General features: G+C 37.7%; 1 protein-coding gene across 1 annotated transcript in view; it reads left to right on the forward strand.

The window, feature by feature from the left end:
• Positions 1 to 19,440, forward strand: part of GDA (guanine deaminase) — a 177,991-nt gene that overhangs the window by 125,810 nt on the left and 32,741 nt on the right. The window contains exons 5-10 of the mRNA XM_047767774.1: positions 1,410 to 1,515; positions 2,861 to 2,888; positions 4,039 to 4,146; positions 7,733 to 7,840; positions 9,608 to 9,705; positions 12,364 to 12,431. Coding sequence (XP_047623730.1) covers positions 1,410 to 1,515; positions 2,861 to 2,888; positions 4,039 to 4,146; positions 7,733 to 7,840; positions 9,608 to 9,705; positions 12,364 to 12,431 — 516 coding nt within the window. The remainder of the gene's footprint in view (positions 1 to 1,409; positions 1,516 to 2,860; positions 2,889 to 4,038; positions 4,147 to 7,732; positions 7,841 to 9,607; positions 9,706 to 12,363; positions 12,432 to 19,440) is intronic.

Below are 19,440 nucleotides of genomic sequence, written 5' to 3' on the forward strand. Positions count from 1 at the left end.
ACCAGATAAGATTAACTTATTAATAAGTAACATATTGATTAATAACTTTAGTAACAGCTGTAGTGCTCTTATCAGATGCCTGGTATTGTGCAAAGAACTCTACATGGATTAAGGCAGCCCAGCTGCAAACAGCCTTCTGGGCAGTTATTCATGTCCTTGTGTTATAGATGGATAAACTGAAACTCAGAGAGGTTACATAACATGCCCAAGTCACACACTGAGTATGTAGGTCTGATACTAGATTTAGATTGATGATTCTAAAATTTGTGCCAAGTATAGTGCCTAGCATATAGCAGGTGCTCAGTACTATTGACTGATACTATTGACTGATGTGTGGACTCTACTGCTTGCTGGCCAAAGTAGTTGATGCCAAGGCCCTCAAGAGTGACACTGAAAGTAAACATGGCCAATTTTGGAGGATACAGAACAAATCCAGAATTGGATCATATGAGAGGACTTCATTGAAGGGACCTTTAAATTGGGCTTTGAATGGAAGATAAAATGAGAAGAGAGGAAAATGCATTTCAGACAGGAGAAATGACCTGGGGGTATGCATATGGGGACAGGAATGTCCATAGTGGGTACAGGAAACAGGGAACAGAGTAGCTGAACTAAAGGGAAGGATTCATTGCATGCTGGGATGGGAGAGGTTGGGCAGAGAGGTAAGACTGTGGAGAGACTCAAATACACATCAAAGACTCAAAAGAGGTTTTGAACCAGATGAGGTATATGTTGAAGGTGGTATTTTAAGGAAGAGTAATCTAATGACTGGGTATTAAAATGAATTACAGGGGAAAGAGAGAAGTAGAAAGACCTCCAAAAGACTCTTATGACAGAAGTGGAGACAATGTTAAAAAAAATCAACATTGCTTCATGTAGCATCAACTTTCTGTCTGAAATAGAATTCCTCTAGCACCTCTGATAAACATCAGGTTCTTCAGTGCTGAGAACTGCTAGTAGGACTAAGTAAAATTCCCTACAGATAATAATATTGGCACTGCTAAAGTTAAGAATAGCGACAGTGTCTTTTCTAAGCCCCATGTGCCAGACACCTTATATATTGTTATTATATATAATTATTATATATTATATTATATATTATTATATATTATATTGTAATTATAATAATATAGTAGAGGACACTGGGCATATCTGGGTTTAGACCTTAAACGAATCATATTCTTCTGGGAGTAATCAGGGGAGTCAGGTGCCAGTGGAAAAACCTCTACTACCTACAGACTTGATCAGGGTTTTGTTGTTGTTATTGTTCTTACATGATATGATGATCATTTACATCCTCTCTTAAGTTTTTATAATGATTTTAATTTCAAATGTTTTTAAAAGTCTCAGGAGAGGTACAGTTTAGGAAAGACACATGACTTTGGCTTCTTTTTGTGTTTACCTCACAGATAAATTTGGCCAGCGGTCATTTGTGGGCAAGGTCTGCATGGATTTGAATGACACTGTTCCAGAGTACAAGGAAACCACTGAGGATTCAGTTAAGGAAACAGAGAGGTATTTTTTCTTGGTTTTTCTTATGGACGGAGCTAGAGATGGAAAGATGAAACCTCTTTAACTGAATGTGCACATATGTCACCAAGTGGGTTTGCCTAATTTTATGAAATTGATCTGATCCTAAGCATGCATGTCCATACTATTTTTGTATATAGTTGCATATCAAATTATACTGTAAAGCCTCTGAGAACTTGGTATAGGAGTCCTAGAGCAAATCCCTTTATAAAATGAAGGATTTTTTAGAGTAACTCATTTACCTACTCTGACCTTTATTATATATCTGGGCTTCTCCTGTGGATTAGACTTGTGTCAAGTGTGTATAGCCTGCTCATTAAATTACTTTTGGTTGTGGATCATACAATTGCCTGAGGTCATGAGCATTTATTTTGTTCTTTTTGTTTTACATGGGGATATGCTACTGATCCTTTAGGTAGTTTTTCTACATTTCTTTAATGGCTTTTCCATGGTGCCTCGAGGGTTTGACAAGGAGTTGTGTTGTATGACACTCAACATCCAAGCGATATAGAATAAAATTCTTTAGATTTAAATTTTCCCAAAGACCAAATGTATCCTGATGCAAGTGTAAGAGGTCCAACTTTTCTCCATTCCCCAGGCCTCCTTCAACTGATGTATGTCTTCTGAAAAGTTTGGCTTAGGGGCTGCTGTATGCCTACAGAGAGAAGGAAGCGTGAACTTTCCTTTTAGCATTTGGACACATGCTCAACTTTTCTATCGATCTGTGTTTGTGGGAATAGTAAACCTTAATTTGCATTTTATTCTCCAACAAAGGGATACCAGAAGGCAGGAAGCCACCACCTCTGTTAGTTCCCATTTCACAACCATGTCTGGCCTGTTCTCTCTATCTACCTGTTTCCAACATCTGTGCCAGTAGGACTTGGTAGGATTTGGAAATAAATGCTATTGTGTGAGCAAGTAGCTTCCACTTTAGGGAAACTAGGAATAGAAAACCCTATGGCTTCTAAACACCTTCAGGTACACAGGACTCCATGACTAATATCCATGGAGCATAACATTTCAATATTCCGCCAGAGCTTAGGCTAATAGAATGGCTTGATTGTTGTGGGAATACTTGTGACTAGCCCAGCTGATGTTAGATGATAAAATTGCATTTCCCCGTGACTGTGCATTCCATCCCTCTGGCTGGAAATGAGAAAGCAGAGTAATTAGTACTTGTTAATCCTTAATTAGTAGTGGTGAAGCATGTGCAGCAATTGAAATGTTTGCATGAAAATTAGGGCATGTAAGGATCATATTTTTACCCTTTTAAAAATTTATTTGAAAAATGCCTAAATTTTCTAACTTCCCATTTGTTGCTTTATTTCAGATTTGTGTCAGAAATGCTCCAAAGGAACGTAAGTAAACTTGTTTTCTGCTCATTTTTGAATTGCCTTCATGTCAACTGTAGGATTCGTTATTGTTTGGTAGAGATTAATTAGTTTGTGTTCGTTTGGCTTATACCATGCATGCAGAAGTATTTTCCTAGAACCTTAAATTGTTTTCATGGTGGACCCATCAACTCAGCTCAGGCCTTTTTTACTTTCTCAGTGGTTTTCCCTCCCTCTCCTCTGGGACTTTCTAATTTCATAGGGACAGATCTGTGGGGAGATGGGAGAGGGCTTCCTGGATGGAGACAGATTGGTGGCAACTGGATGCTGTGGCACAGTTTACTGGCTACCTCATCACTGGCTCTGGCCTCTTGTACCTGCTTATCTGGTCTGAAACACAGGTGGTATTAAGCCCTAATGCCCCAGCCACAGGCTGCCTTGGTCCATTTATATGCGGCATGTCACAAGCCTGCAGGCACTTGGCCAGGCATCTACCACCCCCACCCTTTGCAGGCCCCTGGTGTTGGTGAGCCTGTGGAGGCAGTGCTGTTTTCTGCCCCACCCCCAGGAGGCTGGTATATGGCTCTAATGTGCAGTCTCTCAGTCTAGTAAGCTAGACTCTTCCCTCATCATTTTTAAAGTTCTGATTGGAAGCCATAGGAAACCTCAGTATTTCTTTCAGTCTAGTCTTAGGAGACCTAGGTGCAGCTTTGTGGATCTTAATCCTCGCCACCTCTCTATGAGACCTTCTCTACTGCTCAGCATCTCACTCAGGTGACATCAAAGCCATTCCTTCCGGGAGGCCAGGGCCAGACCACCCCACAGTGTAGGTAACAACCCCATTTTTAGTTTTCCTAGAACTCTCCTTTAAAACTTCTCTGCCTCCTAATTCTCTTCATAAAAATCTTCATAAAATTCTAGGCCTTGTGTAAGCTTTCCTGTACCTTGCTTTTGGGATGGGATCTTCTTCCAGTGAACTTGGTACTACAGAATATCTTGTTCTGTGTCCTCATCCATGAGCCATTTCCATGAAACCCAGCCCTTACACCCACCTAGAATGGGAGACTGACCCCAGAAATAAAGACAAAATCATCTTGTGGTATGAAATGCGTTTTGTGGTATACTGTACACTCAGACTCCATAGTTTCCTCACCAAGTGTTTTTTTCCTTTTCCCAGTATTCTAGAGTGCAGCCCATAGTAACACCACGTTTTCCCCTTTCCTGCTCTGAGACTTTGTTGGGTGAACTTGGAAACATTGCCAAGATCCATGATTTGCACATTCAGGTGGGCATTTTTCTCCTGTTTGTGCCTCTGTCCAGACTTGCAAGACTTCTCTGTTCTCTAAATCATGAAGGTAATCTTGTAATCTCCAGTTCTTCTACTGAGCTTGTGGGGGAGGTGGGTTTCCCTTCTTTTCTCTCTTAGTTCCTTTGGCTGGCAATTAATGTGACATAATGCAGATTAATGGAAGAAAATAAAATTTATTGCATGCAAACAGGGAATCCACATAAGTACAGGGAATTCCAAAGACAGCAAGGCAAGGTGAGGTATATAGATATTCTGGGCTAAGGAGAAGGAAGTAGGGGTTTGGGACTTCCAGAGGAAATAAGGTCATTGACTGGAAGATAAAAAGAGTTAATATTTGGTAAAAGAACATTTGCTGAATCATTTAAAGACAGTGGGATACAGAGAGGAGTTGGATCAAATGGGCTTTACTAGGTTCCTTCCTATCTACCACACCTAATACTTTGCTATAGTTATCTCTGGGACAGGCCTCCTCTCTTAAATTCTTTTAGGTGGTAAGGAGGAAGTTCAAAGGTTCTTCCTGAGTGTTTTGAACCTTGATTGGTTTTTAGGTCATAATCTGCATCCAGAGTGGCATACTTTGGGGAGTCCTGCCCTTAGCCCCATTCAAGATGTCAAGATAGGGCATTACAGAACTTAAGGTCCCTTAAGACATCACCTAAATCTAGTTCTTTAATTTTTTTGAGGTAAGAAACATGAAGTTGCTTTTACCCTCAGTCTCCACTGATGTGGTACTGAGAGTTGAGGATATCTTAAGTAACCAAGCAAGATCAATGACAAACTGGTTGCCCATTTCTCTGTAGGATACATTTGATGCATTTCTTTCTTGCTTTTTCTTCTTTTTTTCATTTTTTAAAGTTTCATTGAAGTATAGTTGATTTACAAGGTTGTGACAATTGCTGCTGTACAAAAAGTGATTCAGTTACATGTAGACACACAACCTTGCTTCTCTTTTATTTGATGCTTTCTCAGTGTTCTAGTCCATTTTTGGAGGAACCATCTATTATTTGAAAAAATAATAGAAAGGACCTAATTTCCACCTTACAAAAATGGATTTAAAAGCCCTTTTGGGAGTTCTTGTCGTGGCTCAGTGGTTAACGAATCCGACTAGGAACCACAAGGTTGCAGGTTCGATCCCTGGCCTTACTCAGTGGGTTAAGGATCTGGCGTTGCCGTGAGCTGTGGTGTAGGTCACAGACGCGGCTCAGATCCCACATTGCTGGGTGGCTACAGCTCTGATTCGACCCCTAGCCTGGGAACCTCCATATGCCATGGCAGTGGCCCAAGAAATAGCAAAAAGACAAAAAAAAAAAAAAGAAAGAAAGAAAGCCCTTTTGTTCCAAGTTTCTTAATTTAAAATCAGGGAACAAAAAAGTATATCTTACTTTGTCATTAAAGTGGTTGCAATTTAGGCATAAAACACTTTCTGAAGCTTCCAGCTGGGTTAAAATTGGGAGTTGTGAGCTCCCCTTCCCTCACCCAAGCCTCACTACGTACTGCACTAAAATTTTCCCTCTTAAAAGCTGACTATCTTAAAACAAAGGCTAAGTTGGGGAAAGGGCAACGCATCAATCCTTTATTGTTTTATAGGGTGAAGGATTTTTTTTTAAAGATTTGTAGAGTGAAGAAGGATTTTTTTTTTAAGATTCATCTTGTTAGGGCTCTTTAAGAATTTTTAACTTTCTTCATTTTGGGGTCTGGGCAGGGTTTGATATTAGAATTTTTTTAATCTAATTCCACACAACTGTAGGGGAAGAAAAAGTTATCCTTGACTTTTTTAGGGTCCCTGGCTGGGCATGAAAAATAAACTGACAAAGATAGATTAACAAGAGAAAAGCATAAAAATTTATTTCATATACGTTTTACGTGACATGGGAATCTTCAAAGACACCAAGAAACAGACCTGAGTATTTTTCTAGGAGTGATGACAAGTGTGTGGTCCGGGAGGAACACGATAGGTAAAGGAGTGCAAGGTAAATGTCATGAATTGGGGGGAACTAGCAAGGCCTGTTTCTTCTTGGTTCCCTTTGTCTTCAGAGATGAAGATGCTCCTTTCCTCTAAGTTTAGGGCAGGCTCCTCTCATGTGAGAGTTTTTGACCCATTTCAGGGAACAAGGGTGGGGGCAAGATAAGAGTGACCTTCCTGCTTCTGCCATTTTCTCACACTCCTTCGGCTTAAAATATTTAGTATTCCAAGGTGCCATACTTTGGGTTAGTGTGCCCTGAACCCTATTAAAACACAATAAAATCATATATGTATTTGCTGGGGTATATATACGTGTATATGTGCATTTATTCAAATTTATCAAAATGGCCACTGTCTACAGCTCTGATTTGCCCCCTAGCCTGTTACCCTCCATATGCCATGGGGGTGGCCCTAAAAAGCAAAAAAAAGAAAAGAAAAAGATCATCTGGCTGTCCTTTCTTCTCTCCTGATGCCCATGCCATTTCTTCATGGTCAGGATGTCCTCAAGGCTGGGGATAGAGCTCTTCCTCTAGATGAAACATTCTGTTTTTAGTACAGTGTTATTTTTTTCTTTTATTTGGCTACGCATACTGTACCTCAAGAAGAAAGGGAAGTGGCACTGCTGTTCTTGGAAGTGGTAACTTGCTCCTGAGTTATTTCCCGTAATATATGCTCATCACCAGTTGGTATGAAATGATTTTTGTTTTAGGTGAGGGGTTGGGGTGGTGACTGACCCTTGTGATGTGTCTCAAAAGCCCCTTATGTCATCTCAGGTTTTGTGGTGCCCTGGAGAAAGGACAGTGAGGGGGCCAGGACTTCTTTTGCTTGCATATGGATTCTTATGGGCTCTTTCTTGACAACTGCAGGACTGTTATTTTCAAACTGTTTCCTGCAGAAGCACTCATTCTGCAGGTTGAAATATGGGACAGAATGGGGACAGGGTCCCAGAGTACTAAACCTCTTTCACCCTGCATAGCAACTTGTTTATGCCTTCTACATATTGGATTTCTGTGAATTTTTATAATACATCTACAGCTAAAAGAATTTGGAGAATCACTCACCTTGCCCAGTCCTTTTGAGAGATGAGAAAACAGAGGCCCAAAGCAAAGAGTTGATTTGCTGTAAGACCCATAACTAGGGTCAGAACTTGGTCTAGTATTTAGCTTTTTAACTAAACTTTCAGCTTTCTATGAATGAACCATGCTTTTAATGGCCAATGAACTCTTTTCTTAAATGCCCAACACCAGAAGAGGCTGGCGACCATGAATAGCTAGGCTCTTGACTCTCTTTAAGGAGTACGTTTTATTTTTATTCTTACTATAGTTTGGATTTTGAAAAGACATTTTCAAAAGAGCATTACATGGATTAGGGTTAGAACATCACATGTTCATATAATTGCATATTGATAGTTTCTTTGTCATAAATGTTACATAATAAAAATCGTTTTAAAAATAAAACATATATACAGTCTTCATTTTCTCTCTATGTGGTCCCTTACATAGGCAAGTTGAAACCACCCATATCATTTTGGGGCAGGAAGTATAATTTCTAATGGTACTTTACATTAAAAAAATGAAAATATTATTTCTTTTCTTGTAGAGCCATATAAGTGAAAATCGTGATGAAGTTAAAGCTGTGAAAAACCTATACCCTGGTTATAAAAACTACACAGATGTGTATGATAAAAATAATCTCCTGACAAATAAGGTAAGTTGCATATCATAATATAATTCATATGAAACAAGGCATTTTTATCTGAATTTAAAAATCTCAGTCGTAATCTTCAGACGTCTGTAACGCGTGCATTTCCCAAGGTAAAGTACAGAGTGTACATATGCAAGTGTTCACAGCATTAAAAATGGGCCTAAAGTTTCACCCCTAATGAATACATCATTAAATTTATTAGTAAATAAATCTCAAAGTTTCTTGGAGGGTGGAATGTCATTTGGTCCAAGGACATTTGGTTAGTATCCATTAGAATGTAAATATGCATTCCTTTGAGTAAGCAGACATAGTTCTGAAAATCCATTCTATAAGAAATATGAATAGGGATGTTAATTATACTTGAAAGTTAAAAATGGCTATCAGTGGGGGATTGTTTATAGAACATACACAATTAGAATTTTATCCAACATTCACAAAGAATGAGGTGTACAGACTTACAAGCAAGAATGTTTTTATGGTATTGTTTGGGGTGTGTGTGTATATGTGTGGGTGCATGCCCACATAGAAAACACTGTCTGGCAGACACATGCTGAATATTAACAGTCATCATTCCTGAGAGAGAAAGAGGACTTTTACTTCTCAACATTCTGAAATTGCTTTTTAAAGGAGTGAGTGTGTATTACTTTTATCATTAGACAATTTTAAGTTAATTAAAATTAATGTGAGTGAGGAAAGACCTCATTATAGCAATATACCTCCTCCCCTTGGGCTTCAATGAAATGTGTGAACTGCATGGAAAGTTTTAACTATTACAGAAAATAAATTCTTAGGGAAAACATGAACAGAAATTGAATATGACTGATTTGAAAGGTTAATACTCTGCATAATCTTGTTTATGATACCATAATTTTCATCCTCCTTTACATATATTTCCATATGATTAATAAATTAACTTTCAATTTACATGTTAATTTTATTTGCACAGAGGTTGGGAAAGTTTTAATAATAATTTTGTTGTCACTGAGCTATGCTCCCCCCAAAAAGAAAGCTGTTTAAATGCAGGTTTTTTACTGAGGGGAAAAGAATTTGACAAAAGACTTAATTAGGAAAAGCCACAGATATTACAGGACTAAAATTAAGAGAGATCTCACATGTGTGCAATGCCTACCTTCTTGGATGAGTTTAACCAACTAAATTAATGCTTATGTGACATTATGTTTCCTAACTTTTATGAAAATGTAAATACAGGTGATAAAATAAATATTATTTGGTTATATCCATTAAGATCATTGGTGCCTATATTTAACTAGGAACAGAAATAAAAATTCTTTCTAAGATTACTCCCACAGCTTCCATGTCCTGAGAAAGGAAGGCTTACTTTTAGAAAATTCTAATTAGAATAGGAACAAGCATACCCCTACCAGTTGCTCACCACGTGGACTTAGAAATGAAATTAACTTGGTTATTTTCTCAAGTGAAGATCGAGGGATCAGAGTACCTTCCAACTGGGTGGATATCCTCTGCTGTAGACCACCTGGACCAACCCTTTTTTATAGATTAAAAAAAAAAGAAAAAAGTAAGATCCATAAATGTGTGAGATTTCTGTAATCCAGTGTTTTTACAAGCCTTCTTTTTGAGGTATAACTTGGTCACAATAATTTTATACATACAGGTAACCATAAATATTCTTGTTGCGATGCTAACAGGAAAGCCACAACTTCTACCTGCAGCTGTAGTAGCTTGCTATGAGTAAAGCTAACTTAAGTTTTTTTAAGTGGTAGACTCCACAGGGGATGCTTTTCTCTCCAGACTGTGATGGCTCATGGCTGCTACCTTTCTGAAGAAGAACTGGATATATTCAGGGAACGAGGAGCATCTATCTCACATTGTCCCAATTCTAACTTATCGTAAGTAGGCAATTACTGTTTGGAAGATTATGAACATTTGGTTTGCAAATTAGCAGCCGGACATCTTTGTTTTCTCAGTCATTCCTCCAGTATCTCTCTTCTGTAATTATGTTCAACTGAGATGTGGTCTAGATAGAAGGATGCTTACCTGTGCTGTGCTGGAGAGACAGAGCACTTAAAAGAGGTTTTTTTTTTTTTTGGCAGAGTATGCATTTGAAGAACACTATATCTCTTAACATTTCTGAGTTTTCATAAAACAGAATAGGACATACAACAGAAAGAGTTCAAAACCAATAGCATTAAGAACTTAGAGCTAATGACCAAAAGAGTGTTTCCAACTTCCACGTGTTCCAGAGAAAGGGTACTTGACCTCCCATCACTTTGTGCTATATAAACTAGTAGAAGTGTGCAAATTACCAGAAATGGTGCATTGCTATTAGAAGCAACACACTTTAGTAAATGCCATGCTGCTGTATCTGATGAGATACCTGTTCACATAGGAGGGACCTTGTTCTATTGTAATTCCCCAGAATGCAAAAGCTTTATTTATAACTGATTCTTAACCCTTTGAAAAATTATAGATGCATTAAGTGAATCAGATGCAAGTTGTGGCCTGTATCTTTAGAAAAAAAAGCCCATAGACCTAAAAATGTTTTAGCTAATTTCAGGGAATTCATAGATCCCATAATTGCCAATCCATGGGCGCTAAGGTAAGAATTCATGTTCCAGGATTAAGAACAGGAAGGATCTCTCATTTCTGGTGTTAGCTGACCCAGAACAGAGCTAAAGGCAGGCTGGGATGGATCATTCATATATTCATTCAATAAATTTATTAGGTTCTGATAGATTTTCATTTTTTGAGGATTACTTTGTATCCTCTCTTGTTTTGGGTTCTTGCAGAAGCAGAACATGACATGAGGATTTTTGTACAATTAGTTTATTTGGGAGGTGATCTCAGGAAGCACCTTCAGTGGGTGAGACAGAGAAGGGAAGACAGTCAGTAAAGAGCACATCATCAAGCAAGTTACCTCCATGGGCTTCTGGAACTTAATCCTCTGGAAAACTCATGGAGCCAGTGTACAAAGCAGACCTTAAAGACACTCTGCCCAAAAGGATAGGGAAGCTGAGGTAGTTATGTCCAAACTTAGCAGTTATTGGTGGAGGGCTACTGAGTGGTGGTGAAGGGGCACAAAGTCCCTGAAACTTTAGACCCTCCCCTGGCAAGAGCAGAGCAGGCTCTAGCTGAGTGTGAGAGCCTCCAGGCAAAGAGTAGGATGTGTTGGCAGAAGTCTAGGGATTTTACAAATGAAAAAATTCTATGTCAGTGGCAGTATGGAAAATGCACAAGAGCCAAGGAAGTATATTTCTGCAGTGTTATGAGAGGTTCTAGAGGCTTCTACTTTTCAGGAATCAAGTGGCCACAAATGACAGTGAATCTGGCTTAGGTACAAATTAGTGACCAAAATTATGGTCTAGTGACCAAAAAGCAGAAGGATTTAACATCTTGTGGCTTAGTTACACAAACATCTAAATCAAAACATGACCCGGCTTTGCAAATTAAAGTTTGAAGTTAAATTTCTTTATGGATATGTTTTGGTTTTAATGGTCATCACTATTCTTTCTCAAACAACTTTGAGACTTATTGCATGTGCATTGTGGCTTTGAAAATGACAGTTATGTGCATCTTCTAGCAGACTGCTTTGAACTTTGCATCTTCTCAGACTTCTAAGGATCACTTTAGTTTTTCTTTTTCTCTTTAGAAAGGCTGTTTATTGAGATCAGGGCCATGAGGTCTGGAATTCAGTCTAGGAACCATCTCTCATTGTTGCTGTCCTCAGAAGCAGCATTTGAACCATCAGGCCCTGACTGATAGCTTACACACCCTTTTCCACTTGGGCCCCTCCTTCTTGGATCTTGCAAGTCACTACTCATTTAGAGCAACGAATGATTCCAGAAAGAGAGGAAAGACAATGCTTTATAATTTCTACTTCCTAGCATAGAAGGATGAGTTAGTTAAAAAAATTAAAGACCTATATATCTTATAACACTATATTGTATAATTGAAATCTGCCAAGAAAGTAGAACTTGTATATTCTCACCAAACCATCCCCCGCCAAAAGTTAAACATATGAGGTGAGCCATGTGTTAGTTAACTGTATGTAAATCATATTGTACACTTTAAATATCTTACAGTTTTGTCATTTATACCTCAGTAAAGCTGGAAAAATATTAAAAATTTGTAAGTCTTTTAAACTAATTGCAATATTTAATTTCTTCTTTTATTTTTCCTTCCAGATAATCCCCTATTCTTCCTTCTAGTTCTTGCTGCATTACATACTCCTGATATTAATATTTGCCCAAGGATCCAAACTCCCTCATGACCCTTTTTTTTTCTTTTTTAGTCTTTTGTCTGGGATCAAACCCACATCCTCACGTATACTAGTCAAGTTCATTAACTGCTGAGCCATGACAAGAACTCCCTATGACCCTAGGATTCAGATGGTCTGATTTGACTGGTGTTCTGTGTGCTCGTATCAGCTTTAGAACTGAGATGATGGGAATCACGATTGTCACTGATACACCATCATTACTCTTAGTGTCCTTCTCTTGTTGGACCCATGTAGGTCTCCTCATTCTGACTCTCTCCTCTCTCTGCAGGCTCAGCAGTGGCCTTCTCAATGTGCAAGAGGTCCTGAAACATGAAGTGAAGATAGGACTGGGTACAGGTTAGTAGTCTGCTGTTAAGAGCCCTAGCAAAGTGGTTGATGAAGTGCATACCTTTCCAGTGTGTCTAATTTTCAAGTATTGGTTTTATGATTTAAAAAGTTTAGTTTTATTTTCTGGTAGTCATATCTTGAGCTGATAAAATAGTGAGGTTGGAAACAGTAAGAAACTGTATACAAAGGGAAAAGTTTTGATGACAGTAACCTCTGGAAAGCCATTATTCATGTTTACTATTCAGACATGGGGCTATAAAGGATAAGTCCAAAGTGTTTTAGAGATACTTTTTAAAAAGTCTTTTTTTTCCTTTGGTTTTATCCTTCTGGCTAAAGTTCAATGATTTGGATTTGTATGTTTTTAGCTTTCAATAACTGTATCACAAATGCTGTCTTGAAGGAAAATTATTTGATCTTGCCAAGAGTGAGCACAAATTCAGCCTATTCCAGCATGGAGAACTCTGAGATATGTTAAAAACTTGCTTTGCTTTTAATTAGTTTTTAGCAAAATGAGATTCTAATTCCCACAGGCAGTCTGATGTTTGCTAGGCTGAAGGACATTCTAGGTGGCTGATGAATTAGAGATGTCTCCTTTTTTTCACAGTATGTTCAAATTGTTTTTCCTTAATGTGTACAGTGCTGCTCACTTTGGAAGTGTGAGTCAGGTGCAAATGTCTAGGCATCCCTGTGAACCTTCTTTCATCACTGTGTGTGAATGAACTAAAAATTTAAAAAAATGGCTGTGGTGCACAAGGTCTTATTTTTCAGTCTTGATGCATCTGTCTTCTTGATAAGTAAGAGCACCAGGATGTTTGCATATTGACAATAATGGTATTCATCATTCTCTGTAATAACACAAGTCTCAGTTAATTTTCATAACAACCAGTATTGTTAAGACATACAATAATAAAAAATGATTTATTTATATTTATAAATGGGCTAGATTAGAAGTTTTCTTCAATTTTACATGAATTAAAGGAATTAAGATTTCTAAAATTTTGAATTTAAGCCTTAAATCACTGAGATTGTGTAATATTTGGATATAGTCACAAGTATTAAGGGAGGAAATTAGTTATTTTACCTTCACAGAAAAGCTTTAATGGATAAGAAAAAGTGGCCAGGGGTTTTGTTACGCACTATAGTCCCTTAATGGAAAATTTAGAAGACATGGAAAAATCAGATGTATTTCTTTCAAAAGTTCTAGGATTTTGGTTTCCATGATGTAAATTTATCACATGACTTCCAGTTCTTGATTTTGGGTTTCATAGCTATGGTCTAAAATGATTAGATAAAGCTCTATCACATATTAGCTATAAGACCTGGAGCAACTTACTTTAATTTTCCAAGGCTTCATTTCCTAATACTAACAAGAACAACAACAATTGGAAAAAATGTATCTTACAAGATTGTTTTGAGGCCTAAATAAAAGAAAATGTGTATGAGGTGGTTAGCATGTACCTGTGACATGGCACTAGTCAATAAAGATTGTCTGAAAGCAGCCAGAGTAGACCATTTCTAGGCAGAGAGACAAGATGGCAAAGTAGAGGGACTTGAGTTCACTTCCTCTTATAAAAACACCAAAATTACAACTAACTGCTCAATAATCATAAAAAAAAATTGACTTGAAACTACTGAAAAAGATATGCTACATGCAAAGACAAAGAAGAAGCCACAGTGAGAAGGGTAGGAGGGGCACTTATAGCTGCCTAGTGGGTAACCCATAGACCAGAAAATAACTATATGAAATAGGATCTCCAAAGCAGTTAGTTCTGAATTCCATGTCAGTTTCCCTAGCCTGGGGGTTATAGTATTGAGAGGAGGATTCCGCTGGAGTACTTGGTCTTGAAGGCAAATGGGGCTTGAGTCCACAGGACTGGGGAAAAAGAGACTCCACTCTTAAGGGTGCACACAGGGTTTTATTTGCACTGGGTCCCAGGCAAAGTAGGGACTCTATAAAAATCTGGATCAGACCTACTGTGGGTCTTGGAGGGTCCCCTGGGAAAGCAGGGTCAGCTGTGGCTCACTGTGGGGGCAGTACATTGGTAACAGAGAGCCCAAGGAATAATCAATGGTGTCAGCTTCTCTGGAGGCCACTATTTTGGAAAAATATGGCCCTACCCATCAGGGCTGAGAAACCCCAGGCCAAACACCAAACAGAGTAGGAACACAGCCCCACCCACCAGCAAACAGGCTGCATATGGTCCTCCTAGGAAGAAAGCCACCTCTAGTCACAACCAGAGACAAAGCCCCATCCAGGAGAGAGACAAGACTCAGCTCCACCTATCAGTGGGCAGGCACCAATCTCTCTCATCAGGAAGTGTGCAACAAGCCCCTATATCAAATTCATCCACAGGGGGGCAAATAACAGAAGCAAAAATGGCTACAACCATGTAGCCTGCAAAAAGGAAACCACACAGAAAACTAGACAAAATGAAAAGGCAGAGAAATAAGTCAGATGAATGAACATGACAAAATTCCAGAAGAACAGCTAAGTGAAGTAGAGATAAGCAATCTACATGAAAAAGACTTTAGAGTAATGATAGTAAGGATGATCCAAGATCTCAGATAAAAAGAACTAGAAGCAAAGATTGATAAATTACAAGAAACATTTAACAAAGAAATAGAAGATTTAAAGAATAAACAAGCAGGAGTTCCCATAATGGCACAGCAGAAACAAATCCAACTAGGAACCATGAGGTTGTGGGTTTGATCCCTGGCCTCACTCAGTGAGTTAAGGATCTGGCATTGCCATTAGCTGTGGTGTAGCTCCAAGACACAACTTGAATCCTGTGTTGTTGTGGCTGTGGTGTAGGGCAGTAGCTGTAGCTCCAACTGGACCCCTAGCCTGGGAACCTCCATATGCTGCAGGTGTGTCCCTGAGAAGCAAAAAAAAAAAGGCTAAAGAATTAACAAGATGAAAACACAATAACTGAAATGAAAAATTCACTTGAAGAAACCAATAGTAGATTACAGGAGGCAGAAGAATGAATAAGCAAGGTAGAAGACAGACTGATGGGAATCACTGACATGGAACACAATAAAGAAAAAAAAATGAAAAGAAATGGGAACAGTCTAAGAGAACTCTGAGACAACTTTAAGCACACCAACATCTGCATAATAGGGGTTCCAGAAATAAAAGTGAGAGAGAAAGGGCTGGAGAAAATATTTGAAGAGATAATAGCTGAAAACTTCCCTTAGATGGGAAAAGAATCACTCACTAAAACCCATGAAGTACAAAATACCATATAGAATAAACCCAAGGAGGTACACCCCAAGGCACAAACTGACAAAAATTAAAGGCAAAGAGAAAATGTTTAAAGCAGCTAGGGAAAAGCAAGAAATAACATGGGGACCCCGTAGGGTTATCAGCTGATTTTTCAGCAGCAACTCTGCAGACTGGAAGGGAGTGGCATGATATACTTAAAGTGATAAAAGGAAAAAAACCTCCAATGAGAATACTCTACAGAGGAAGGCTCTCATTAGATCTAAAGGAGAAACCAAAAGCTAAAAGAATTTCTTACCATCAAACCAGCTTTACAGCTTTCCTAGGTAGAAAGGAAAGGGACACAACTGGAAAGAAGAAAACTACAAATGAGGAGGCTCACAGGAAAAGGCAAACATATAATAAAGGTGGAAACCATCCACACACAAATATGATACAAAAACCAACAATCATGAGAAGAAGATACAAATGCAGGATACTAGAAGTGTATTTGTAATTAAGAAACCGGCAGCTTAAAACAATCACACACTCTCTCTCTCTCACACACACACACACACACACACATGCACACACCTCATGGTAACCACAAACCAAAAATCTATGGTAGATAACAGACAAATAAGAAAAAGCAAGCCAAACACAATACTAAAGATAGTCATCAAACCACAAGAGAACAAAAGAAGAAAAGCAAACAAAACACATCCAAAACTATTAATGAGAGGGCAATAAAAACATATATATCAATAATTGCCTTAAATGTTAATAGACTAGATGATCCAACCAAAAGACATAGACTGGCTGAATGAATACAAAAGCAAGATACACACACACACATCTGTATATGCTGTCTACAAGAGACCCACTTCAGTTCTAGGGACACATACACACTGAAAGTGGGAGGATGGAAGAAGATATTCCATGCAAATCAAAAGAAAGTTGTAGTAGCAATACTAAGACAAAATAAAGATGGTAACAAGAGACAAAGAAAAACATTACATAATGATCATAGGAACACCTCATTATGTAAGGCAACTACTGAGAGCCAGAAAAGGAGAAATCAACAGAAACACAATAAGAAGTGTGGAAATAACACCCCACTTATAGCAATGGACAGATTGTCTATATAGAAAATCATATGGAAACACAGGCCTTAAACAATGCATTAGACCAGATGGACTTAATAGATATTTATAGAGTATTCCATACAAAAGCAGCAGAATACATTCATCTCAAGTGCACACAAAACATTCTCTAGGACAGATCACATTCTTGGCCACAAATCAAGCCTCAGTAAATTTTTAAAAATTGAAATCAGATCAAGCATCTTTTCTGATGATAACACAATAAGGCTAGAAAGCAACTACAAAAAATTGCAAAAAAACACAAACACATGCAGACTAAACAATATTCTACTAAACAACCAAAGGGTTACTGAAGAAATCAAAGAAGAAATCAAGCAATATCTAGAAACAAATGAAAAAAAAAACCCACAACAATTCAAAACCTATGATATGCAGCAAAAGCAGTTCTAAGAGGGAAGAGTATAGCACTATAAGCCTACCTCAGGAAACAAGAAAAATCTCAAAGAAACAACATAAACTTACAGCTAAAGCAACTAGAAAAAGAAAAACAAAACCCAAAGTTAGTAGAAGGAAAGATATCATAAAGATCAGAGCAGAAATAAATGAAATAGAAACAAAACAATAGAAAAGATCATTGAAACTAAAAACTGGTTCTGTGAAAAGATCAACAAAATTAATAAACCACTAGCCAGTCTCATCAAGAAAAAAAGGGAGAGGACTAAATTGATAAAATTAGAAATGAAAAAGAAGTTACACCTGACTCCATGAAAATACAAAGGATCATAAAAGACTACTGCATGCAGCTATATGACAATAAAAGGAAAACCTGGAAGAAATAGACAAAGTCTTTGAAAGGTACAATCTTTCAACTGAACCATGAAGAAATAGGAAATATGAACAGACCAATAACAGCTCTGATTTAAAAATTTCAAACAATCAAAACTCCAGGACCAGATGGCTTCACAGGAAATTCTATCAAAAATTTAGAGAAGAATTAACACCTATCCTTCTGAAAATATTCTAAAAGATTGCAGACAAAGGAAATTCAACATTCCGTGATTAAAAAAAAAAACCCTCCAGAATGTGGGCAAAGAGGGTTGCCCACTTAATATAATAAAGGACATATATGACAAACTCACAGCTATCATCATTCTCAATGGTGAAAAGCTGAAAGAATTTCTGCTGATATCAGGAAAAGGACAAGGCCATTCTCTCTCAACACTCTTATTCAACATAGTTTTTGATGTCTTAGCCATGGCAGTCAGAGAAGAAAACAGAAATTAAGTGAATCCAAAATGGAAAAGAAGTAAAACTATCACTGTTTGCATATGACATGATACCATACCTAGCAAATCCTAAAGATGCAAGCAAAAAACTATTAGAGCTCATAAATGAATTTGGTAAAGCTGTAGGATTCAAAATTAATACACATAAATCTCACATTTCTATACACCAGCAATGAAAATCAGAGAAATTAAGGAAACAACCACATTCACTATCACATTAAAAAGAATAAAATCTCTAGGAATAAACCTACCTAAGGTGGCAAAGCACCTGTACTCTTAAAACTATAAGACCCTGTTGAAAGAAATCAAAGATGACATAAACAGTTGGAAAGATATACTGTGTTCTTGGACTGGAAGAATCAACATTGTTAAAATGATTATACTACCCAAGGCAATCTACAGAGTCAGTGCAATCTCTCTCAAATTACCAATGGCATTTTTCACAGAACTATAAAAAATATTTTAAATTTGTATGGAAACACAAAAGAACTCAATAGCCAAAGAAATTCTGAAAAAGGTAAATAGAGTGGAGGAATCAGGTTCCCTAACTTCAGACTATGCTATAAAGCTACAGTCACATACAAAGTATGGTACTAGCAAAAAACCAGAAATATAGATCAGTGGAACAGGGCAGAAAGTCCAGAAATTCACCTACACACTCACAGTTAATTAATATATGATAAAGGATACAAGAATATACAGTGGAAAAAAGTCCTTTCAATGACTGGTGCCAGGAAAACTGGACAGCTGTATGTAAAAGAATGAAATTAAAACATTTCTCTAACACTATACACAAAAAACAAACTCAAAGTGGATTAAAGACCTAAGTGTAAGATCAGATGCTCTAAAACTCTTAGAGGTAAACATAAGCAGAGTACTCTTTGACAAACCTAGGCAATATCTTCTCAGATCCACCTCCTAGAACAATGAACATTAAAATGAGAATAAACAAATGGGACCTGATTAAACTTAAAAGTTTTTGCACACCAAAGGAAACCATAAACAAAACAAAAAGACAACCCACAGGGGAGAAAGTATTTGCAAATGAAGTGACTGACAAGGGATTAAACTCCAAATATATACAGACATCTCATGCAGCCCAGTATTAAAAAAACAAAAAACCCAATCAAAAAATGGGCAGATGATCTAAATAGACATTTCTCCAAAGACATACAGATGGCCAAAAAACACATGAAAAAAATGCTCGATATCACTAATTATTAGAGAAGCGCAAATCAAAACAATTATGAAGTACCAACTTACACCAGCCAGAATGGCCATTATCAAAAAATATCTATAAGTAATAAATGTTGGAGAAGATGTGGAGAAAGGGAACTCTCCTACACTGTTGATGCAACCACTATGGAAAACAGTATGGAGGTTCCTCAGAACTAAACATAGAACTACCATATGACCCAGCAATTCTA

This window comes from Phacochoerus africanus, chromosome 2 (assembly GCF_016906955.1).
Source record: "Phacochoerus africanus isolate WHEZ1 chromosome 2, ROS_Pafr_v1, whole genome shotgun sequence".
Classification (NCBI taxonomy): Eukaryota; Metazoa; Chordata; class Mammalia; order Artiodactyla; family Suidae; genus Phacochoerus; species Phacochoerus africanus.